We start from the raw sequence: 25,000 nt of genomic DNA, 5'->3' as shown, positions 1-25,000 counted from the left end.
TTATTATTAGAAAAGTATGTTCTTATTTCTATTTTTTTTTTTTTTAATTTAATAAAAAATGTACGCTTATTAATAATTTTTTTTCTTTTATTCAGATTACGCGAGTCAGATAAAAAAAATGTATTTTCTGTACTAAAAAAGAGCGAAAGAGATAAGAAAAAATTGATGGAAACAGTTTTGAAGCAATTACGTCAATTAGCTCAAACAACTTCACAGTAATAAATGTATTATTTAATAATTTAAATTATTTATGTTAAGCAACGAATTTGTAGATATCATAAACTATATTTTGAAGATACTATTAAGTGGTTGATCTAATTATTTTATTTATTTATTCTTGTTTTTATAAAATCATTTTATCTTGTTTTTTCAATTTTTTTTATACAAATTATCAACAAAAATTCGAGTATATTTCGTCTTTAAAACTAAAAATTTTAATTATTGGATATTTTTATATCAAGCCCCTTGGCCTTATGTAAAGTAATGAAAATTATTATTTTTATTACTATTTTCGCGTCTTGAAGATTTTAATTTATGTGCTTGTTTAAAATTGGTTATTATATTACATTTACATCAGATATATTGTACAATACATATAAAGAAACTATTCATTAGATACAAATTCAAGTTTCCCCAAAATTAGGCTTTTAAGCTATTAGCGTTATTTGTATTTTTGTTTTTTTTTTTTTTATATTTAATAAATTTTTGTATTTTTTATTATTTTATTATAAATTATTTCCAATAAACAATCGACGATCACTCTATATGAATAAATTGATGAATAGGTACACAATAATAATATTGATAATAATATTAATAATAATCATCAATAACATAAGTTGTAAAATAAACGAAAATATAAAATGTAAAGTGAAATTAATCAAAGAAAAAAAAAACGAAAGATAGTTCACATGTTTAGTCGTAAACCGTACGCTGTTATATGTTAATCGATCAATGCAGATAAAACAAATTGTAGATCATGATCATTGTGGCACAATTTTAATTAATCATGAATGAGCAAACTAATTATCGATGTTATCAGTGTCCACATCTTCTGGTAGCATGGAATATTTATTGGAAGCCACAAAATTCTGAAATAATACAAAAAATTGTTAAATGTTAGATCAATATATTTTTATCGAATATTAGAAAATATTGGTTCCATATGACTTACGGGAGTTTCTTCATCAGTGGCTTTCGGCATTGGTGGAACGTTATCTTCTCGATCTTTGGATCTACGTTCTCTGAATAGTTAACAACAACAATAATTAGAATCATTACAGTATTTTCAATGAATGTAGATAAATATTCAAAAATAAATTTTACCTCTCGGGATGACGACGAGAGTCAGTGGATTTACCGTCACCACGATAATTACCAGATCGTGAATTGTGACTCTTTGAATCTCCTTGAGAGTCACCGCGTTGTTCTAAATAAAAGTAAAAAAAAATTAAAAAATGAATATTAAATAAAACAGATGTTATAATTAAAAAATTATTAAACTAATGGAACAAAAAAATAAAAAAAAAGTACCGTAACGACCAGAGGTATTGCCTCGAGGAGGATCCTGACGTCTGTCCACTGGCCTTCCTCTGTTAGAATCTTGATCTGAGCGCCACGCGGATCGTGGCTTTTCTTTTTCACGATCACCACGACCTTCTCCGTTGCGCTTCGGCCAGGCTTTGTTTTCTCTGTGTTTGAATAACAATTGCGTCATAATCATGTATTTGAAAACAATCGATAGAATTACATCAGCATAAGAAAAAAAAAAGCATTAATAGAACAAAAAAACAATGATGTTTACCCATCATCAGACTTGTTTGCTTTCTCAGATGAAGCCTTAGCAAGACGTGCTTCAATTTCGCGTTCTCGGGCAGTAGTATCAACGGGTTTAGCAGCACCAAAAATATTAGCTGATGGTACTGGTGCTGGAGCCGGAGTTGCTTCTGCTTCTGTTTCTCCTTGTTTAACTTCTTCCTCTTCTACCTTTGGTTCTACTACAGCAATCGGTTCTATCGGTTTAGTACGTGGCTGCAAGTTCAATTTTGGCCTTGTCCGTGGTTCAGCGGATGCTAAATGAATTTATAAAATAAAAATTCAATGCGTCAGTTACAAATATATCTAATAAGAATAAAAAGTCAATATTTATAAATAAAACTTACGAGGATTATCAGCAACCGGTCGAGCAGATGGTTCAGAACGCCAAGTACTAGAATTAGATTCATCATCTCTGAATCCACCACGACGGCCATCATCATCTCGATACCCACGACGACCTTCTCCTCCTTCCCTAAATCCACGTTTGTCATCATCGCGGTATCCACGTTTGTCACCAAAAGATGAACTGCCACCGCGTTCCTCATCCCTGAATCCACCTCCACGTTTATCATCATCACCACCACGGAAACCACGTCTCTCGCTGAAAGCTGGAGCACTGCGCTCGCCCTCCCGCCAACCGCCGGGTTTATTATCAATTTCACGATCCTCTCCCCGTCGTTCGCGAGCATCAAATCCACGACTTCGGAAACGATCGTCTCCACCAGATGGTTCTTCTCGGGGCTTGCTACGCCAATCTCCCGCGGTTCGTTCCGGATCGTCGTATCCATCACGCCGATTATCACGACCCATTCCCATGCGTCCGCCACCACGACGATCATCGTTGCTGCTATTAGATACCTCGATTCTCACACGTCTTGTTTTGATCATCGTATTGCTCATTGAAAGAGCATCAATAAGACTTTGACGATCTGCGAATTCAACGTAACCATACCCTCGTAGCTTGGTTGAATCTTTGGGAAGACGCATATTAGATACCTCCATGCCTTCAAAGAAATCAGCAAGATCTGATTCAACTACATCGTAAGGCAAATTTGAAATATAAGCAACGTAAGGTGGATTCGTCGGGATATTCTCTTCATCAACTCCTGGTCCACGAGCTGCTCGAGGGGCCGTTGGTAAAACAACCGGCTCTTTATTGCTTCTTGACATGTACGACCCAAGATCTATAATTGGAGTAAAATTAATATTTTTCGTTATCTTTAATTATAAAGTGACAATCAAAAGTTATCAGAAATAAAAATAAAATCATCAACATTAAATAAGTAAATATTTACCATGTTCGTCTTCAACATCGTCAGCCCAGTTGGTTGACTTGATTGGGACTGTCGGGACTCCTCCCAAAAACTCCGTTAATGCAAGAGTCTGTCCCTTGGTTTTTTTATTTTTCTTACCTACAAATGAATATATATATATACACTTACAATCACCATAATCAGAGGAAAAATATTTACTTAATGATAAAACAGTCAATAAAAATGAGGCGTACAAAACGCATGTTAACTTCTATCAATATATTTGGTTATGTATTACACTAAATAAAGAAGTATAATTGTAGTATTTATGAATAATAACTGAATATAACTATCGTTATTACGTGGATAGATAAATAATTTTGACATATTTATAACTTACGTGAAGACATAATTATTTTTTAAACGTGCAAAATTCTTAGTAAGCACGATTAAATTCTCGATCCGTAAGGCATGAAATGCACGACAATAAAATTCGGTACATGAAATATAATGATTGCAAAAATAAAACTTCCTATATTCTATTACAATCTACAGTTAAATATTTTTCGTTTTGAAGTTGGCTATAGTCCTTAATGTCACTATTTGAAACGTGTAATCAATTCTTACATTTGATTGGTTGTCAGCTACTGTTAAAATGTTAAAAGTAAAACAACTCTAATTATGAACTTATATAAAAATATTAATTACGAAAAAAATTATATTCTATAAATTTATAATATTTTTTGTAAGTCAAAATCTAAAATCACTTATTATTACACAGAATAAAAAATAAAAAGTCATTATTTACATACATTTAAGCACCGGTAAGGTAGAATGTACAGTTAACAACGCAAAATCTACACAGTTGATTGTCGCAAAAAAAAATTTGTTTATTATCTGTAATCAATAATTTTACAATAAATAATTCAGACTAATTTATGAGAGTGTTGTGTCTTTAAAAAAAAAGCAACGAGTGACAATAATATAAGTGGAGGTGTACTCCTTCCTATCAGCGATAACAATAACAATAACTAAACGTAAACAACAAACTATCAAGCTTTTTTTTGTTTACATGGGTCACAGTGTAAGAGACCGTGAAATGATTAAGGTGAAAGAGGAATTTGAATCAAAGTTAAGTAAAGAAGCCAACAATGATCAACACAACTTGTTGAGCAACATGGTCGACGCCAGGGCTTGCTATAAACCCAGCGAAAGAGTAAGGAAATATGATTATTTTCATCGTGTTTTGTATTATAATTTTTTTCTGTCATTATCATTTTATTATCAGTACATTCATGATATAAAATTGCTTTTTTCTTCACACAGGATGAGATACAGCTTGGTTTGCTATGACTTTGCTTTTGATTTATCTGATAGTCTAAATTTTTATTATAGAGCCGGCATTATATTATTCATCATCATTTCATGCTTGATATTTGACATTTAGCTATAAGATATATAGTTCAAATGAGTTAAAAAAATGTTTTTTTTTTTTTTTTTTTTATCTTTCCCAAGTGTATAAAAGCACAATTAATATTTTGACGTTTGGGGCTTTCTGATATCTACTGGAATAATGTGTACAATATTTCAGAGTTTCAATTCTAGTTTTGTAAATTTGTGTTTTTTAATTATTATTGAAAAAACAACGTTTCATCTAAAAATATTGCTTTCAATTTAAATGTAGTGAATTGAAATTGCAGTGTATAAAAGAGCAAGTTCAGTAAACTAATTAGTACAAATTAGGTAATGGACCGTAATTAGTTAGACGGACAGCGTGTCCGTTGGTAATAATTGCAATGATGTTCATACGTTTAAACGATATAACAAATATCATGATACACAATATATAATATACTCCGTAATATAAGGATCATGATGATAATTATAATTATTTATTATTTATATCTGTTTTAAATCATATCGAAACTATTGATAATCACCTGAGATATAATAAATTGCTGTATTATCTTTAATAAAGCTCGTAAATTTATTTTTATTCTATTAATTGCGGAAGAAAATTTTTTTTGTTCACTAATAATTTATCTTTTACAAATAAAGCCAACAGTGAAATCTTAATTTGAATCTCACATCGCTTACTGAGAAATAAAAAATTATCGAGACTATTATTTTTATATAACTGATGTATACTTTGAATAATTAAAATATTCCATTAAATGATTACGATGTTAATAATATAACAATTTATTATAATAAACAATGAGTATATTGTATATAATATGAAACTAATTAACTAGTTCTTGATTGTTTAATTAAATTTAAGTTAATTGAAATTCACCTGTGCAATACGATCCTTATTGACTTTTGAAATGACCTCGCTAAAAATACCTCTCCCTCTTTAATTGTCACCTTTCTCCTCCTTGTTAGAAGATTTTCCCGGCGTTATTTTCCTGGGCTCGTGGTTCATTTTACGATGAGCTAATCAACCACACACGATTAAAAAGCTATTAAACTCTTGAGAGTGATCGATGATCATGCATACTTACTTAATGAATAGCGCATCACTATTTATTAATTTTTATAATTCATAAGCAAAAAAGAACTAGTAAATAAATTTGCTTTCATAATAAAAAATAAAATTTTCTAAATTTACTAGTTAAGTATTTAACTTAAACAATGTAATAGCAATAAAGCGAAAGCTTTTGTACGCTTTCAATTTTCTTGTTTTCTTTGAAAATATGTAATATCTAATAAATCAGCAGAGACACACGTTTCCCATTAGTTAATTTCATTTCATAGCTTTTTATTTATCTATTATTTACTCATTTTTTTTGCTAAGTTTTCTCTTTCTCTTCTTCATTCTTCTAAACAAGTTTGTAAAGTAAACGATGACATTTTCTCTTAGTGAAATCGATACGACAAATGTTTATTTTTATTTGTTTGCTCATTTATTTATCGACTTCAGACGTTAAATCTGCTTTATAAATTTATTACCATAATAAATCTATGAATAATCTCTTTCTGTCTAATCAATAGTTCTGTAATTAATTGATAAATTTGATTGCAACTTTAAGTGAATAATTAATAAATTACTGCGTTATATTTAAATTTAAGTAAAAAATAGAAAAGAGCATATTGAAAATATTGATAAAAATTTAATATTTAATTATCCGGAAATGTAATAAAAGCTTTTCTTTTTTTTAATATTAACGTTTAAATATACGTGTTATATGTACCGAGGCTAAATATTCTATTATATCTCACGTGTATTATTGATATCAATGTGCATATAATAGCATGATATTTAGTTAGTGCAGTTAATGTATAAAGTACAAAGCAATACTAGCTATTACGAGTATATGATAGTACATAGCATAAGCAGTAGAGTATGTACGATAATGCATGAAGAAGGGAGTCTACAACCGCTGACGTTCCGTTCTCTGGTAATGTTCAGTAACAGCCGACCGCTTGCTTGATGTACATCTTCATCAGAGGAGTTGTTCACAAGCCTTAAATTATAGTGCGTTTTAATTTCACATTCCATCATATTTATCCATAATTCATAAAGTTCCTCATTTTATTAGTAGTCATTCTATCATTTCACATTAATTATTTATTTATTATTATTAGTATCTTTTATTTTATTTTATTATTTATTGTTTGATTATTTTTATGATTTTGTCGTTAGTGTTTTTTTTTCTTACTTAATTTCAGTAAAGAAGTCAAGTGTCTACCCTTAGAGTACAATTAAAAAACTAAACAGAAAATCTACAGAAAATTTTGTCTGCTGTGTACTAGTTGGTCTGTTCTGTACTTCTACTTTGTACAAATTTTATTTTGCATGGGCATTGAGCTTGAATATTGGAAAGCCCACTGTATGAGTTGTCGAACACACATGAACGTTGAGCACTTTGAAATTTATTAAGATTTATCAATATGACTAATGATAAACAGGTAAGAAATTTTTGTTTCAATTTTTATTTTTTATTTATTTATTTTTTTTTAATTATTTTAATTTTTACTGTAAGTAGTAAATATATTTATGATTCAAATTAAAAATAATATGAATTAAAAGTACAGTAATAATTTGGCACTTGTAAATAGAAAATAATTAATAAAACTTTAGAAAAAATAGGTTGAGGTTTTTCCTTTGTTTATTTCTAATCAATAAAGCCGAGTAACTATGGTGCAGAAACATTTAAGTATTAATATTTCTGTAACGGAAAAAAAAATCTTTGGAGAAAAGAAAACAGAAATTATAGCGTGACTTGAAATTTTTTTGATTCAACAGATTCACTTACGAAGGTTTCGCTTGGTAGAATTCAATAATCGAAACGTTGATACGTTCATGTGACAACAGAAAACTAAAAAATAATATTAATTAAAGATGTACACTTTTTAAAAATAGATAAAATGAATAATAATAGTAATTAATTACTTTTTTTCTACAGTCATGGTTCCGCGGAGTACGGAGTAGCAAATTCCGACATGTGTATGGCCTACCGGCGAAGCGGGATAAATGTTACGACAATATAAAAATCACTAAAAATGCTCATGACTCACAATTTTGTGCAGTCAATCCAAAATTCCTGGCTATTGTCACAGAAGTAGCTGGTGGTGGTGCATTTCTTGTAATTCCTCTTGATAATGTAAGTATTATTGAGAAAAAAATAATTAATTTAAACAACTTGACTGTTATTTTTAAGCCTTAAATCCTTGTAAAAATATATACACGTTTTTATATTAAGCGGAAATGCCGAAACGCTCTTTTGCGTTCGAAAATAAATTCTAGTTTTAAATGAGATGAGAATGTGAGTAAAAGAGATGAAATGATATATAACACGTTGGCTGTTGAAACTCATGTATTGAATTATTTAAGTAGCATTAGTATACATACATGAATCATTTATATACAAACGTTCATGACCTTGTATATAGCACCATGTACACATATGTAATAGATGGTAAATGGTGGTAATATAAATATGTGTGGAAAAGCGTTAATGATTACGAGTTGAGTCGAGTAGAAGAAGAATAGATGCGCTATGCTGTACAGTATTTGCCCAAAGACTAACTCTCGTACTTTCACTGGCTATTTCGCGATGCTAATCGGCTCTCTTAAATTTACTACGATCATTACAGTGTATTTTGATCTCTCTCTCGCTCGCTCTCTTCAGATGCTATTATATATACAATTTTAATCTACTTTCATTCAGAGACATGATCATTGCGTGAAAAGACGAGTGTAACAACAAGATAATTAATTCACTTGACCCAACCAAAATTCTCTCTCAATTATTTATAATTCGTACATTAAAATTTTTAATTTTTATCTAATTAATTATGATTAATGATTATAGACAGGACGATTGGATTTTAATGCAAATAGAGTAACTGGACATACAGGTCCTGTTTTGGATATTAAGTGGAATCCATTTAATGATAATGTCATCGCATCATGTTCCGATGATTGTACGGTAAGATATTTTTTTCAAATTTAATTATTATAATTTATTTTTATTACTGTATTTTGTCGCATTACAGTACATTTGCTTATTTTTTTTCTTTTAGGTCAAGCTATGGCATATACCTGACGGTGGTCTTTCAAGGAATCTCAATGAGTGGCTAGTTGAACTACAGGGTCACAAGCGTCGTGTGGCCTACATAGAATGGCATCCAGTCGCTGATAATATTCTATTTAGCGCCGGGTTCGATCACCTTGTCATTGTATGGGATATCAATCGCGGAGAAGCAATAAATATTATTGATCGCCATCCAGATGTTATTTACAGTATGTCCTTAAATAGGGATGGTAGTTTATTAGCTACTACTTGTAAAGACAAAAAGTTGCGAGTTTTTGAGCCACGTTCGGGCATTGTTATTTCTGTACGTACATTGATTAATTAGTTAATAGTAATGTATCGCTTTTGTGTTAATTCAAAAATTCTTTATCAGGAAGGAATATGTCATGCAGGAACAAAAGCAAGTAAAGTTGTATTTCTTGGTGGTTCCGGACGTCTTTTGACGACTGGATTCAGTAGACACTCTGATCGCCAGTACGCCGTTTGGAGTCAGCATGATTTGTCAAGTCCGCTTACGTGTGAAACGATAGATTCGTCAAGTGGAATCGTATTCCCATTTTGTGATAACGATACTAACATGGTTTATCTTGCTGGCAAGGTAAAAAAAAAAAACAATGAAATAATAGACAAGAAAAATAATCTTATGATACTATTACGCTTATTGCATTAAAATAAAATAAATATTATATACTTTATTTACTTTAGGGAGACGGTAACATAAGATACTACGAAGTTGTAAATGAAGCCCCTTGGTTACATTACTTGAGTCAATTTATATCGGGTAATCCTCAGCGAGGACTGGGCGTCATGCCAAAGCGAGGTATTAACACATCCACGTGTGAAGTATTCAGGTTTTTTAAGTTACACGCTACTCGTGGTATGTGCGAACCGATTTCAATGATAGTACCAAGAAAAGTACGTATTAAAAGATCAATAGAGAGTTGAGACATTATTAGCTACTATATTGTGATATCTAATCTTTTTTAAATCTATTATGATAGAGCGACCAATTTCAAGAAGACTTGTACCCCGATACAGTTGGAACAACTCCCAGTTTGTCAGCAAAAGATTGGATCAGCGGAATGAACAGTCCACCGATTTTAATATCACTAAAAACTGGTGGAGGTATCACAACTCATAAACCGCGTGTTTATAAACCAGCTCAATTAACACCAGCGACAGATACCAACACGAAAAAAAAATTTGCATTTTTATCCACGGAAACAATACCTGACTACAGATCAATAGATCTTGATATTTCCGAGAAAAGTCAGAAAACATCAAGTAATCAGAGCACAAAAATTCATCAGCTGCAACAGAGATTTGGTCATGTGACTATTCAGGTGAGAAATTTAATTGTGCATTCGTTCGCATTGTTTTACTCTATGTATTATGTATTAGTTGTTTGTCTGTTGAACTGTAACATAGTTGGCTTCTCTTTACGATTGTAACTAAGCTTTTGTTTAAATTATACAGCTATTATTAAAGTGAATTTATTTTTAAAACATTTCAATACAATGAATGTGCGTATAAATTTTTTATTTTTTTATATTATTACAATTACTTTCAAAACAAAGCTCAAGTTGCTATCGATAAAGTTTATTGTATTTTATGCTGTTTTATTTAAATTTAAATATACAAACATCTTTATAGTATGTACTTAAATTGAGTAATTAAAATAATATGAATTCTTTACTTGAATAGAATTTCTCAGATCAGTTTATTATCGAAAAATTTGAGTCTGTTTAAATGTTTGTTTATTTATTTATCGGAATGTGTACAATACTAACACTTTGCATGGTTCAGACACCGAGATGTAGCACCGAATTCTATGAGCTCGTTAGCAAGTTTGGAGCCTATACGAATTGTTACAAGGTAGGTTAACTGTCAAAGATTCTTTCTTTTATTTTCATTGTCATCTCAAAGTTGAATTAATTGATTTGATAACTATTAATCGTTGTAATTGTCATCGAACGACTTTAAATCATCGCTGGAGCATCATTGTGATTAACAACTTCATTATTAACAATCAGAGCATGGTAAAAAAAGATGAACCATTTTCATTTTATATAAGTTATCAATTATAACGCTTTAATTTGCTATCTGATTACTTATTAAAGCATGTACATATTAATTATATATGAATGAAATGAAAGTTAAGATTAAATAGTATAATTATCATTGTTACGATGTTATTAATTGAAATCGATATAAATAATATGTTTCTGTACAGAACAATAATTCATCGGACAATAAAATTTCTGAGTCTGTTGATGTGCCGAATAATGAAGCTGAGCTCCGATTAGCTTATGTACGACAAATGGATGAATTACGATTGGTCAAGCGACAATTAGCTAACAGTCAACTGCGTGTCAAAGAACTTGAAGAGCAGCTAAGAAAATTGCAGAATCACTGAAGCAATTTATTTTTATATTTATATATAAATAACTATTTATATAACGATTTATTGTTCGAAGACACAAAATTTATGCTTAATCGCTGCAGAGAGTGGAGAAAATAATGTTTATTTATCAACTGCTTGAAGCTACAATGAATTATAAAAAATTTATATATTAAGAGTTTCAGTACAAAGCTTCACATCATAAAGATAGCAAAAAACAATTAATGTCTTAAACAATACTGATAGAGTGAATATAACTATTCTTCTTGGTTTTTTTCATTTATACAAATAGAAGAAACAAAGTATTTCTTTGCGGTAAATTTATCTGATATATTATATATTGTTTTTAGAGTAGTAATCTAAAAGGTTTCCAACCTTAGATTCTCTGTGATTCATTCCTTAAATTTTTTGTTTTTTCCCTTGTTTTATTGTATTAGTATTTTTTCGTTTATATATAAATTGTAATTAATTATTGATGAATTTATATTAGTTGTTTATTTATGCATATCATGAATTGAAATGCGTAATTTCATTAAAAAAAAAAGTTATTTTTTTTTTAATTTATATTTTTTATAAATTTAATTTTTTTTTTTTTCCCAACAATAAGTATTATAATTAATAAATATTATTTTATTTTTTGATAATAGCAATATATTTTTTTTCTTAGACAATTTTACTTAGAAATTAATGATTTATTTTTGGTTTAAAGCGATCAAAATCATTGAAGAAAAAAAATGTTATCTTGATAATAATTGAAAACTAAGTATTTGCGATTAATTAACGAAAATTCATACTACTAATTTATTATTGTACTAATTTTGTATATCACAATATTTATACGTATTTTTTCGTACCTCATATAGTCTAATTATTATTTTTTAAAATTAACCCCAAGTTCCAATTTATTTTTAATATTCATAAATTCTGAGAGTTATGAAAATAATCAAATTGCACAAAGTGGTTTCGTATTTGATGTAGTTATTTTAATTATAAATTTTTTTGATAAAAAATGAACTACGCTGTCATATTTAATACACATCTATATAGCGTGCCTTGATAATAACTAAATATAAAAACTGCCGCCTTTTTACTGGAATAAAAATTTTATGTGTCTAAAATAAAATGTAATCATCGATTATTATTCATTATAACGAAAAAAATAAAATAAAACAAAATATGTACGTAGCTGCGATTAAAAAACGATTTTTAAAGAGTTTTTAAAAAGTTATAATAAACACTAAGCGCACATAATTGCCAATTAAAATTTGTTATTAATGTTATTATATATAAAGTTGCTTTTTTTATATAATGTCATATATAAATTATTATAAAAACAAAAGTGCAATAGTCGATAGAAAAATATCATTTGGAAAAATCTTTCTAAACTATAAACGTGGTAAAAAGTACTCATATATGAAATTAAATGAATTAAAATTACAATAAATAAAGAATATATTTGTAAAACAGATGCCTTAAGGATAAGATAGATTACAAAATGCCAAAGAAAATACATAAACTTAGAAATGATTTTAAATACTTTACAAATAATCGACATTTATACTAGAAAATTTTCTTACTTTTTAAACTAGCGTGAAGCGCACTCAACGCATATTAGAAGTGTGCAATGATAATACATATTCATTCATTCATATACAAATGATAAACATTACATGGGTTATTGTCAAGCATTTTATAATTTGTAGCTTAATTGAATAAAAATGAATAATTTTTTAGAGGTAATTATTATTATAAAATCAAATGGAGTCAAATTGATACCTTATTAACCTTTATTTATATTTTTAACATATATTGAACGAACGTTAAATAATTTTTTAATAGTAATTCGTAAAGAGTCTTTCCAAAAATCAGCGCAAGACTATCAGTCATTTTATTATTACGATATCTAACTACATCATGGATCAATCTCAGGTGTTTCTTTTTATCATATATACCAAGGACACAAACAACAGTCCAAGAAGTATAACGTCCGGTTGATTGATGATAGCCAAGCAAGGTCTAAATGAGGTTCATTAATATTTGCCCCCAGAAAACATCGCAACACAAATTTCAATGTATAATATAATATACTAAGATAACTTCTTCTCAAACCATGAATCATGGTCCATGATTCATATTTTAAATGCTACTGCGCAATAATCAAAAATTTGTAACACGAGACTGACACTTGAAAAAAATATTCTAGTCATAAGCTGCTTTAATAATTACAATACTGATAATAATTTAATGTTGTAATTCAAAAAATATCAAAAATTATTTTCGATTTTTTTATTACGGCGCCTGAATTAATTTTATTAATTGTGGGAGTACTTTTCCACTCTCGGAAATTTTGCGTCAACTACCGTACTCTTTGGGCCATAAAATCCCTTCCCCGGCATTCAAGGGGCTCATGACGTCACGGGACCCCAAGACCAACGCTAAGTGTTAGCAAAGGCTAACACCCTCAAGAGTCAAGGGGCATGAGGCAGATTTTCCTCAGCCACTGAGATACACACACCTACGGTCTAGGACACATCCTATTTTCCTTTATTTCACGCATTGTATTATTGTAATCGCGAAGTACTATATTGACATTATTACTTATACACGAACTTTATCTATTGTATCGTTTTCTGATAACTATATTCTACGGGATTGATTATTTATTGTGAGATTTAATTAACTTCATTCGAATATTGTAAAGAGTATAGTTATAACTTGAATAAATTATAAAACCAAAGAAATAGATTACTACATAATTTTACTCAATTTCGGTTGAAAACAACTATGGTGCTTATATTAATGATGACCAAAAAGCAACAGGTGTACGATAATTTTTTATCTTTTGAATTACAACATTACTATCAGTATTGTAATTATTAAAGCAGTATATGACTAGAATATTTTTTTCAAGTGTCAGTCTCGTGTTACAAATTTTTGGTGCTGTAACAAAAAAGCGGCAGACAAAATAACCTTGGATAAAATAATCAAATGACAAAATAACCATAGACAAAATATCCACACGACAAAATATCTAGATCGTAAAAGTTTATAATTAATCCCTCAAAAATAGAACAACAAGTACAAGCTTGTTATTTTGATATGACTTTTTTCATAAATTTTGTGTGTTAATGCGAAAATATTTTTATTATAATATTTTGTCGTTCGGTTATTTTATCTGCGATTATTCTTTCACATAGTTATTTTGTCCACGGTTATCTAGCCGCAGCACCATTAATTAATTTATTGAAGAAAGGTTATTTTATCAAACATTTTTCTTTGATTTTCGTTCATGATCCTTGAAAAACTATTGTGAAATCTCAGCAACCACAATAAATTGTCGGCTTATAAAAAATAAATCAACGCATCATAGTAATAAATATTTATTGTACAATATTAAACACTTAATATTTATTCATAAAAAAGGACGTATAAATGTGAGTCAATAACTTTTAGATTATTTATTAATAAATAATCTGAGCATTGGACGGAATCTTTTCAAGTATTTTTACAGCCTATGACTTATTAGCTATATTATTTTATTTTATTTTAACATAAACATCTAATTAGTTTGTCATAACTTATTAATTATAATAGTAATTAATAAATTTTGTTCATTATTACGGATCTATCAATATACTAAGTATATGATTACTATTCAATATTTTCTAATATTTAGAAAAATACGTTAGGCATAAATTTTCTTAAAAAAACAAATTATAAAACTAAGACTATGTCTTAGATCATTTGGCTCTCAGTGGACGGAACGTTTGGGAGATATTAAAATTTTATACAAAAAGATAATTAAATTAATATTATTTTTTACGAGTTTGACTCATTTTTATCTCCGAAAAAAGTAGATTATAGCTAAAGTTAAAGCAACGATTGTAATTACGTTTGGTAAATGTGTTGAAGCTGGATTACATCCATCAGTAGAGCATGTGTATACACAGGTGCGATACTTCAATGTATCACCAGGCTGACCAAGATCATAGCTGCACGTGTTTCCCAAATCAACTGACGAACACATACGCTTGGTTCCGACCCCACCTAATATTAACATGTCAATATATTATTTATCAAAAAATATTCTTCTATCCAGTAAATAAAATAAGCAAGCGAAGGAGTACAATAAATTAATAGAGATAAGCTGAAGAAAAAAATTATTCATTAAAAGCGATACTTTTTTCTTGTTGAAAATAAAAAAAACTTTTGTCATTAAAGTAATCAAAAGTATTAGATTTCAATATCTCGTACGGCGTCAAAAATTTCACTTATTGATAGATAATCAATACTTTAACAAGTTTTGAAATCTCTATTGTAACTAATAAAAACTTAATAGCCTTTATCTTTTGATAAATTCATGAACTATACTTAACTTTCAAATCTTTTATAATTCAAGTTCAACATTTAAATCGTTGAAGAGTCTATTTCATAAATAAAATATATTTAAATTTCAAATTTAATGTTACGTAATTATCAAAACACAAAATTACTTATATGAATTCTTTTGATTTTTAGACAAACAAGGTCAAGTAATTATAATAAAGTCAATGACTTTTGGTAATTAATTATATTGATATCATTATCAGCATAAATAAAATATATCTTATTTACTTAATAACATTTTTTTAATTAATTAATTTCCAAATACACAAATGTCAGAGAGAGATGATAATAACATAATAATAAATAAAAGAAAAATAATTAATTATAAAAAAAAAAAAAAAATTTGTAAATAAACAGATAACGGATATCTTGCATTATATTTAAATAATTCTAACAAATTCTGAATAATTTTTTTCTTTTTAATATGAATGTGATTTCTGAGATTTTTATGTGTTAAATAATTATGAAAAAAAAAGATGTAAGTGTTAATGAATTAAGAACCTCCATATCGCCCAACGGTTGTGACACAATGCTGGGCGTTATCAACAAAATCGCAGCTTTTAAGTGTCATTGCTTCCACCACTAAAGCATGATCACCGCATTTCCAGTCTTCCTCCGTTGTACACTGATAGCATTTGATTCCCAGTACTCGATTAATTAAATTTAAAAAATAAATTCCATTATGTTAGTAATATGCTTAAGGATTAATTACGATAGCTAATTATTATTGTGATTATTATTATTAGTATTATTAATTGAATCTATGATTAAATTTAAAAATATCAATGTGATGTAAGAAGAAACCTCTAAGTTCAGAAGAATAGATATTACAAAATTGAATTTGACTTTTTATGATGGATAGAAAGGTGATTTGATGAAATGATTAATTTATGGGATGTGATGACTCATTGATGATGGTATTAAGCAATTGAAGAAATAAAGTATCTGCATTTTCTTATTTTAACCAATTTTTGTAAGATACTTTTAATATGGTTAATTTTTTTCTACTTGTTGTTAATTGTTTTTATTTTGATAATTTACCCTCAAATCGTCCAACATGTTTCAGACAAAATTTAGCTCCATAAACATCACTACATGGTGTTGCTTTTAAATCAGTATCACTTGACAAATTTTCGCTACATTGAAAAGGACTTGAACTATTTGTACTAGTACATTGATAACATGAAATTCCATTAGCTAATAAAAACAAAAAAAAATAAAATAAAATACAAATGTAGTAATAATAAACTTAAAAATAAGTTAAAATAAAATTTTTAAATTAAAAAACGAGGTTTATATATTTTTAGTTTTAAAAACTTTGTAAATTACACAATTGTGCGTAAGAATGAAAGTTTTACAACAACATTGAGATTTAATTACCTGAAAATAATAATTAATAATAAAAACATTGGTGTATATTATCGACCGCACCCAAGTGACGCTCCGATACAAATGATGACTTTTACCAGTTGAATTATCTAATCAAACAATGGCTTACCTGGTACTATAAAAACAACTAGTAGGCCGATAAATGCTATGGACCATTGGATAACGCCCCTGGTACCCATTTTCTCAATGAAATTTTCTTTCTTGCGCCTCAAAGTCCCTTGACATACAGTAGTGTTAGTAGGATGATAGAATTAACATGCAGGTAAACCTGCTTCAGGTCACAACACTCAGGTATACAATAAAAAATTAGTACTAAAAGAGATAAATGCAGTTGATGCAGAACTTGTTTGAATTCTTCAATGTATAGTATATGCTGACCTGCCGTTTACTTTACTATCCGATTATTCTACCTCTACCTGGCGTGGACTCTTTCTTTGATACAACTTGAATTACTAAGCGTACCGTACGAGTTTTTACAAGCAACAAACCTAACTGGTAGTTGCTTGAATTTGCCTGGTGACGTCAAGACATCGCCCTGTGGAGTAGGGGCCTTAATTTCTCCTACCATACTCTTTTCTTTCACAACTACTATTTTTCTTCCTCCTTCCTTTACTTAGCTTTACTATTACATTTTTTTTTATTGTGTACATATCTATATCTATATATTTTTGAGCAGATGTGTTTGACATGCACACACAATTCATTGAATTAATGCTCCGTTATATTATTACTTGTAATCTTTTGAGATGTATGACTCAGTTACAAATAGATACCATTAACACACTTTTAACATTATTTACTTTTTTTGTTTTTGAAAGATGAAAAAAAAATTAGGGTGATGTATGACTTTTATTATTGTTTATATGAGTTGTAAAAGATCAGTACAGATTTTTTTAATATATATTCATATAAATCATTTTTATTTATTATTTATTAAATATTAAATATTATATATGATATCAATACTTGAGTGAATGAATGGTTTATATCTTGAGTAAGTTTATAGTGCATTTCACACGTGTCGCCTTATAAAAATTAAAGTTTATATAAGTAATTATTACTTAATTAATATATAATTTTTAAAATAAAATAATATATTTTCAATAATTAATTTTGTTAATAACTTTGTCAGTAAACATATATCTAACACATAACAATAATAACTAAAGAGTGGGCTTCCTGAGCTTTAGTTAACCCTTCGTTGGTCGCGCTATCAGCGAATCGTCGCCTAACAACTACTCAACCTATAGAGACTCGCTATAGTGCGAGTGAGAAACTAAAAAAAGCGCGACCAACGAAGGGTTAATTAACTAATTAATTGATAAAAGAATATCAATAATAAATCACGGTTAAAATACGTATCACAGTATTAATTATCTTCTTTATTTTTTAATACTTGGAGATATGATTTTTAATGAAATTTTTAAAGAAGAAAATTCTAAACTTATAAAAACTAAATCGTTGAATCTAATATATAAACAATCTATAGAAATTATATAGATGTATTAAAAAAAAAAAAATAATAAATAAATAATTATCATTATAAAATTTTTGTAAACACACGCCAATGTCTAAAATTTATTTATGAGCTTACCGGAAGACGATTTGCGTGGTTTAACTTGTTCGGATTTTCTTAAACGCGAGAACTTTCCTTTAGTTCTTTTATCACGAGTAAAGCCGACTCTTTTCGATTTAGATGTTGAATTCTCACCAGTTGATGATAGTGATGATGACGAGACTGGTGGTGGCGATGACGTTGACTTGGATGATTCCCCCATTTCTGATCGGACTTTTAAAATTTTAAGTCGTTTAGTACCATTTCTAATTATTGATGTTTGCTCAGTAATTATTTCCTTATCAGTGGGATGCTTGATGATTTTTTGAAGATGACTTTTGTCCGCTAGAAGACGACGTCCAACTGATGGCTTAAGAGCGGCAGTCTTCACACCAAGCCGTGATGATCTGATTTTAGAAATCATCTGACCATTTTCGAGATTATTCATTATTCGACGTTGATTCTTCAGAGACTTACGATTTGTTGTTGGCAGTTGACGGGCACTTCGCTTTCCACTTTTGATTCGTTTTACTGAACTGCACAGAGATGATGTTCTTCGAACGATTCGTGATTTGACTGGACTAGTTTTGTCGTCTTTATCACTATCATTTGATACTTCTTCCAATGGCAAATTATTCACCGTTGTTATAACGTTCTCAATACACGTATCCTTCAGCGTATTTTCGTGAATTGATTGATGCTGTACAATAATAAATTATTAATAATTTTTTAACTCTTGTTTTATTCAAAGCCTTTCACACTTTTACCATTAATGTTTTATTATTTTTTTTTAAACAATAATATTCATGAAGAATAATGACTTACCGAATGATTTCTATGATCTATTTGCTACTTAATATTGAAATTAAAACATTATATAAATTGTATCAAGCATAACTGTGCATTTCATTAATCAGGATTATGACTTGGATATAAAGCTGGAGCGAATGATAAATTAAAATTAAAACAATAATAGAACTAAAATAAAAAGAAAAAAAAAGTGAATAAATTTTGTGCCAAAAGACTTTGAATTTTATTAACACAGATAAATATATTTTCAGATATTTTTACATAAATATTTTTAAATAAATTTTTTTTACGATAACGTGGGAAATTTCTTTGATTTTATAAGTTACGCATCTTTTTTTTTTTTTTTTTTTTTTTTTTTACACAAATCGAAGTAAAATAGGTAATATTGAGATAAATTATGGAAATTTATAGATAAATTAATCAGTCATTTTTTTGGCGGACATAAGATTTAAATAAATATTATAATTATTAAAATCATTATAGCTTATAAGAAATAGATTAAACCATCAGGGACTACTTGATTTCGTCTTTTTAAGTTCTAATTAAATATTTTAAAATGATTATAAATGTATTTTTATCCAATTTATTTTGTTCGATTAATAAATCATTTACTACTTATTTCATAAATTTATTCATCACATAACAGAATAATCTATTAATCACAACCCGAAACTATCTAATTATTTACAATAACAATTTATTTAATTTACCATGATGATTTCAATATTCATTTTCTAAAGCGCATTTTTAATGAATACTTTTATGGTGTAAACAATTATATGCATAAAGTCGTCAGTGGATTCATTAATCTACCTACAAATATTTAAAAATTATACAAGTACTATTTCTATGAACATATATTTTTATCGTTTTAAAAAATAATGTTAAAAAATTATTAAATTAATTAGTGCACAGTCATCCTACTTAGTTGTTCAGTAATAAAAAAAAATTTTAGTCCTAAGTATTTTCATATTTTCAAAAAATAATATAAAAAAATGTCACTCAAATTGGTGATGAGTGATGCTAAAAAATTACAAATTTTCATTATTAATGTGAAATTAAATAAAAAAGAAAAAGCGTAGCAAAGTCAATATTAAAAAAGTGTTAAGAATTATGATAATGATGATTATAGTGTTCAAGACAGACTACACTGTCTTATTTCAATATTGATGAGATTTTCTGAGTTTTCATTTACCTTCGATCGTGGTTTGTTGATAGCACTGGTAAGATTATTGACATAAGTCAACTTCAAATATGATTTTACTCCCCTTAACGATCGATATTGACTATTTGGCAAACGACTATTAGGATTGCTATTTGTTAGGTCCAATATCGACGGACCTAATGCTGCTCCAACCTAGATAATTAATTAATTATTATCATTATTATCATTATCTAAAATACATTTGAACTAAAAAAAACATTAAATAACTAAATACCTCTTCGAACACAGTTGGTGTATATTTTGGAGGCATAAACATGTGCCCCGTTGATTTAAATGCAAGGTCACGTATTCTCGCAGGTATTGTATTAACTAATCGGCCAGAATTGTAATTACATTCTAATGTATAACTACGCACTAAGCCGGTCATTTTATAAACAGCAACTCTTCCTGACCCTTCACGAGACATTCCGTCCCTTTTGTCACTGTTGAAACCAAAATTATAATACAAATAATGCGGAATATAATTTTTAAATAATTAATAAAATACTTACATAAGATACATATTTTTTTCCGTAAAATTACACGATGTAAAGTGAAAGTTTGCATTGTTGATTGACATTAATTTTGGCAATAGCATACACATTATCGTGTCGTCAGGATCATCAAAATAATTTCCATACATAAATATACCCTTTTTGGAAGCATGGCCATGAAGATCAACGTATAAAAATAATCCAGAATCTTCCGAACTTCTTGGAGGATTACCGATAGTGCAGACATTTTTAATACTTGTTTCGTCAACCCCTTCTGCTGTTGATATTTTATTTTGAGATTCAGTTGATTCTTCTTTACCTACGTTTAAATATCAACATTAATTCATAAGTTCTATTATAATTAAGAAAAAAAAAAAACAAACACCCACTTGGCTTTATCAGTTCAATATCTTTTTTTGAACTTTCACAATAGGTGTCTGGTTGGTGAAGGCAATTATGTTTGTCTACTGTCATTACATTTACGATTTCCATACCCTTTTTATCAAGTTCCGACGTCATATCATCAAACGAATCAATTTCCACTATTTCTTCACAAAAGTTGTGATAGTATCTAAGTAACGAAAAAGAAAAACAAAAAAAATTAATAATTAAAATTTTTCAAGTACTAGTTATGACAAAATATAGAAAAATTAAAAGTAAAACCTTATGAGACTTCTGGCGGCATAAATAGTTGGATGATTTTTATATGAAGGCTTAAGATATACCCTGTTAAGATTAACACCACGTGTATCCATGCGATAGTGACCTCGAGCGACACCATCAGGATTAAGCATAGGTATTAATTTGAACACATAAATACGGCGTAATATTATAGCTATTGGATCTTCTAAATTGAGTAAAAAATTCAAAAATCCATTGAACACAAAGCTGGACGGGGTTTCACCTGGATGAACACGTGCACTAACAAAAACAATTCTTTTTCCTCGAAATTTAAATGACCTTTTTTCCTCAGGTTCTGGATATAAACCTTTGAGATTATCTTCTCTTTCCGTTGAAATATTGTGATAAGAACTAATAGTCAGTACTTCAAGTCGGCGATCTTCTAATGATTTAATAGCACACTCTCGATGATAATAAATAGCATCTGCATTTGATGAATTTTGTTTAGATATTCGTGCATCAATTCTGTTTAAATAATGTTGAAGATCAGCGTATGTAAATGGATATGTGAACGCGACATACATGACGGCTTTAGGATTTTCTGGAGTGCGAATAATAAATGAAAGTGTAAATTCGCTGCCTTTTTGGTCCATCTAAAAAATCATTTATACAAATCAGTATTTTTATTTTTAAATTACAATTAAAAGCATTAAATATTTTTAGGTATTTAGAATAAATTACTTACTGTATAAGTCGGTTTATCTCGTATTCTCTCCCAATGAGGATGACCCGGAATGACTTTAAAAACTGGACACATTCCTTGGCTGAACATCTTTGACTGTCTATTAAGATTTATCACATTGAACTTAACGACAATACCTTGAGCAGGTGATTTAATACCAAAATAAAACCATGTGCGGTTATTATTCTGGAATTCTGTTCCATGACAATCATGTTTGGTCCAAACATTGAATTCGTATTCTGGTTGCTGATCTTCAGGCACTTTATTTGATTTATTAACAATTGCCTCACCAACATCTGGAACAAAAAAATCAATATTATCGTCATGGCATAAAGAGGTCAACAAACTAATACAAGGCATAATATTAATATCACCAAAATTACCTTGATCCACAATATCTTGTGCGTTAACTTGTTCAACCTTAGCTAGGTTTGCGGAATCAAAATTATTGTAAAAAATAAAATCGGCAACTGTGATACTGTCGGCCGTGGTTGCCATGGCCAATAGTTGCTTATGCCGTGCCTCTCTGCAGAAAATATCAATATCAATGTATTAATAAGACCAAAAAAATTGATTAAACAAATATACTCTGTCAATGCTCAAAGTCTTGTTGCGACATTTGTAATTATATATGTATAAAAAAATAATAACCAATGACACAAGTGTCGTAATAAATATTTGATATGTTTTACCATGTCGACATTAATTACTTGTACAATTAAAAAAAAAACAATTAAAAAAAAACTAATTGGATACGTATGTATATATAATATTCTAATTGTGTTTATAGATAAAAATAAATCAGATGAATCGAAATGACCTCCAATCCGTCAAGACATAACAAACCTTTTTACCAATAAACATTGCTGTTAAAGATTATTCTTAAATAGTAACAATACATTTTTTTTTACACTTAAATATTTTGATCTTATGTTTATCCAAATCATTCTGTAGCAGGATTATTTTATTTTATTTTTATTTTTTTCTTTTTTCATGAACCACTGCGTAGCACCATCCTTCTTATATTCTTTAAAAAACACTGATAAAACTAGATAAACCTTTTATGTACCATATATGTGGATAATAATGATAGTAACGTTGGTGTATAAATAGTATAGTGCAAAAATATTATGTCAAGTGTCAATGTATTATACAGTGTGTGTGTGTGTGTGTGTGTGTGTGTGTGTGTGTGTGTGTGTGTGCGTGTGTGTGTGTGTATTAATACAATTTGATGTCATAAAAAGAGATGCAATGATCTTAAAGTGAGACTAATATATATATATATATATATTTTATATATTGGAGGAAATTAATATCGGTTGTCGGGATTATATGGGTAGATGATAAAGTAAATTTCGAATGTAAATTTATGAAAAAAAAAATTTTTATGGTAAATTTTTGTTTGATTATTCCGATTTAATCTACGATTTGTAAATTAAAACTTTGTAGTAGTTATTTAGATATTTTTATAACCGAACTACAAGCTAGATTTATTGGTTATTCATATCTTAAAGCATAGAAAGTTATAATAGTAATATTAATTTTTATTGACCTAGTAAATTTAAACAACTATTGAACTTATGAAATCAATCAAATTTTATTCAAATACGCAAATTCTTAATTACAATACAATAGTTATTTTACATCAAGCGAAACTTACAAGTACAAAAGTTATTAAAGTAGGTACATTAAATTACAACAATTTTCATGCTGAAAGACATGTTATGATTTAAAATTTTAAGATTTTACAATTTCTTTATAATTAGTAATTAACTTTTTCTCTAAAATAATAATTAGTAAATTATTTTGATCGAATACTGTTTACACATATTATTTAATCGAGTTGTTGAGCACAGTGGAAAAAAAAAACATTACATATGATTATATAAAGTAGAATCTGATATCGAATCCTCCTATTTAGCGTATTCTTATCAACAACATTAAATTTTGTACATCATGTATTAAATTTTTGACATGTATCATCCATACATAACACATTCGGCCTTATTATTTCTTGATTTTTGAAGAAAAAAAAAACTAATTGATGACATTTCTACTCATTTCATTATTATTAAGCATTAGTCTAAATTCATAAAACTATTTTATTTCCTATTCTGAGTTGATTTCAATGGTGCCGCGAAACCAAAACCATGCGACTAAATACCCGTGAAGCAAAGTAACCGAACGACAATAAATGTTTTTGAATAAATCTTGTCAGTTATTTTTCAGGAAGTTGGAAAAAATAGCCTTGCAAAAAATAGACCGGAAAAAATGGACTTAGAAATTATATTTCCCGGAAAAAAATTAAATAATCCGATTCCAATTCATATATCATGCAAACAATATTAAACTTATTTCATGAGTAATTTTATAATGATTTGTACCTTTTCTTTTAACTTGTCAAGAATTAATTTTAACTTCCGAATTTATATTATCTGTAATCGTATTAAGATTTTTATTTCAATAATACTTTGTTTCATTAATGAAAGGCTGTTAATGACATCAAAAGTCTTAGAAAAAATATTTTATTTAACTATATGAATTCTTAAAAATTTTAGAAAATAAAATATTTATATTTTTCAAAGTTCTAAAGATAATTTGCAACTATCAATATCATGAAAAATCTAATTTCCGTAAATTTTAATGTACGTTCGTTTAATGTCATATTAAATCCAATCAAAAAAATATAAAAATATTTTCTTTCGGTGATATATTGAAACGCTTTTTAATTTATTACTTAGAAGATTTTTACTATAGATTAGATAGATCTAATTAAAGCTTAGATGA

At 28.3% G+C, this 25,000-nt stretch overlaps 4 protein-coding genes across 10 annotated transcripts; 1 reads left to right on the top strand and 3 right to left on the bottom strand.

The window, feature by feature from the left end:
* Positions 1-560: 560 nt before the first annotated feature.
* LOC123274884 (eukaryotic translation initiation factor 4B-like) lies at positions 561-3,617 on the bottom strand. Its single transcript, XM_044742665.1, has 8 exons — positions 3,472-3,617; positions 3,114-3,230; positions 2,163-3,002; positions 1,805-2,072; positions 1,534-1,691; positions 1,327-1,429; positions 1,175-1,244; positions 561-1,091 (listed from the first exon to the last, which is right to left on the bottom strand). The coding sequence occupies exons 1-8, from the start codon at positions 3,479-3,481 to the stop codon at positions 1,023-1,025; spliced, it is 1,635 nt and encodes a 544-aa protein (XP_044598600.1). The 5' UTR covers positions 3,482-3,617; the 3' UTR covers positions 561-1,022.
* A 396-nt stretch (positions 3,618-4,013) lies between these two features.
* LOC123274883 (coronin-2B-like) lies at positions 4,014-11,336 on the top strand. Of its 4 annotated transcripts, none has more exons than XM_044742664.1 (10): positions 4,156-4,287; positions 6,744-6,983; positions 7,481-7,678; positions 8,390-8,506; positions 8,601-8,915; positions 8,985-9,209; positions 9,317-9,526; positions 9,613-9,954; positions 10,418-10,486; positions 10,845-11,336. In XM_044742664.1, exons 2-10 carry the CDS (start codon positions 6,966-6,968, stop codon positions 11,025-11,027), a joined length of 1,677 nt encoding a protein of 558 aa, XP_044598599.1. In that variant the 5' UTR covers positions 4,156-4,287; positions 6,744-6,965; the 3' UTR covers positions 11,028-11,336. The 4 variants fall into 4 exon arrangements, with proteins under 4 accessions (XP_044598595.1, XP_044598596.1, XP_044598599.1 ...); XM_044742663.1 differs by lacking the exon at positions 4,156-4,287 and adding an exon at positions 6,440-6,549; XM_044742660.1 differs by lacking the exon at positions 6,744-6,983 and having other exon boundaries at positions 4,014-4,287.
* A 3,040-nt stretch (positions 11,337-14,376) lies between these two features.
* On the bottom strand, positions 14,377-17,554 carry LOC123274882 (U-scoloptoxin(05)-Er1a). 2 transcript variants are annotated; one of them, XM_044742658.1, is made up of 4 exons: positions 16,897-17,554; positions 16,440-16,595; positions 15,900-16,046; positions 14,377-15,059 (listed from the first exon to the last, which is right to left on the bottom strand). In XM_044742658.1, the coding sequence occupies exons 1-4, from the start codon at positions 16,964-16,966 to the stop codon at positions 14,851-14,853; spliced, it is 582 nt and encodes a 193-aa protein (XP_044598593.1). In that variant the 5' UTR covers positions 16,967-17,554; the 3' UTR covers positions 14,377-14,850. The 2 variants fall into 2 exon arrangements, with proteins under 2 accessions (XP_044598593.1, XP_044598594.1); XM_044742659.1 differs by lacking the exon at positions 15,900-16,046 and having other exon boundaries at positions 16,897-17,332.
* A 757-nt stretch (positions 17,555-18,311) lies between these two features.
* Positions 18,312-23,366, bottom strand: LOC123274880 (cytosolic carboxypeptidase-like protein 5). Of its 3 annotated transcripts, XM_044742657.1 has the most exons (10): positions 23,060-23,363; positions 22,597-22,739; positions 22,217-22,509; positions 21,514-22,124; positions 21,240-21,421; positions 20,869-21,169; positions 20,592-20,799; positions 20,348-20,509; positions 18,820-19,042; positions 18,588-18,749 (listed from the first exon to the last, which is right to left on the bottom strand). In XM_044742657.1, exons 2-10 carry the CDS (start codon positions 22,709-22,711, stop codon positions 18,730-18,732), a joined length of 2,115 nt encoding a protein of 704 aa, XP_044598592.1. In that variant the 5' UTR covers positions 22,712-22,739; positions 23,060-23,363; the 3' UTR covers positions 18,588-18,729. The 3 variants fall into 3 exon arrangements, with proteins under 3 accessions (XP_044598591.1, XP_044598590.1, XP_044598592.1); XM_044742656.1 differs by having other exon boundaries at positions 18,312-19,042; positions 22,597-22,742; positions 23,060-23,366; XM_044742655.1 differs by having other exon boundaries at positions 18,312-19,042; positions 23,060-23,366.
* Between the last annotated feature and the right edge of the window lie 1,634 nt (positions 23,367-25,000).

Source organism: Cotesia glomerata, unplaced genomic scaffold (assembly GCF_020080835.1).
Source record: "Cotesia glomerata isolate CgM1 unplaced genomic scaffold, MPM_Cglom_v2.3 scaffold_87, whole genome shotgun sequence".
Taxonomy (NCBI): Eukaryota; Metazoa; Arthropoda; class Insecta; order Hymenoptera; family Braconidae; genus Cotesia; species Cotesia glomerata.
This window is presented reverse-complemented; position numbering and strand designations above follow the sequence as displayed.

What these genes read in the sequence shown, in the direction of transcription:
- LOC123274883 (XM_044742660.1), top strand. Translation starts at nt 4,144, where the DNA reads ATGGGTCACAGTGTAAGAGACCGTGAAATGATTAAGGTGAAAGAGGAA. An exon ending in TTGTAATTCCTCTTGATAAT is followed by an intron (nt 7,679 to 8,389) that starts GTAAGTATTATT and finishes TAATGATTATAG; the next exon opens with ACAGGACGATTGGATTTTAA. An exon ending in CCTATACGAATTGTTACAAG is followed by an intron (nt 10,487 to 10,844) that starts GTAGGTTAACTG and finishes GTTTCTGTACAG; the next exon opens with AACAATAATTCATCGGACAA.
- LOC123274880 (XM_044742656.1), bottom strand. Translation starts at nt 22,711, where the DNA reads ATGGCAACCACGGCCGACAGTATCACAGTTGCCGATTTTATTTTTTAC. An exon ending in ACAAGATATTGTGGATCAAG is followed by an intron (nt 22,510 to 22,596) that starts GTAATTTTGGTG and finishes TTTTTGTTCCAG; the next exon opens with ATGTTGGTGAGGCAATTGTT. An exon ending in GCCGCCAGAAGTCTCATAAG is followed by an intron (nt 21,422 to 21,513) that starts GTTTTACTTTTA and finishes TTCGTTACTTAG; the next exon opens with ATACTATCACAACTTTTGTG.
- LOC123274884 (XM_044742665.1), bottom strand. An exon ending in ACCGGTTGCTGATAATCCTC is followed by an intron (nt 2,073 to 2,162) that starts GTAAGTTTTATT and finishes AAATTCATTTAG; the next exon opens with CATCCGCTGAACCACGGACA. An exon ending in CAATACCTCTGGTCGTTACG is followed by an intron (nt 1,430 to 1,533) that starts GTACTTTTTTTT and finishes ACTTTTATTTAG; the next exon opens with AACAACGCGGTGACTCTCAA.
- LOC123274882 (XM_044742658.1), bottom strand. Translation starts at nt 16,966, where the DNA reads ATGGGTACCAGGGGCGTTATCCAATGGTCCATAGCATTTATCGGCCTA. An exon ending in AGTTGTTTTTATAGTACCAG is followed by an intron (nt 16,596 to 16,896) that starts GTAAGCCATTGT and finishes TGTTTTTATTAG; the next exon opens with CTAATGGAATTTCATGTTAT. An exon ending in AACCGTTGGGCGATATGGAG is followed by an intron (nt 15,060 to 15,899) that starts GTTCTTAATTCA and finishes TGTTAATATTAG; the next exon opens with GTGGGGTCGGAACCAAGCGT.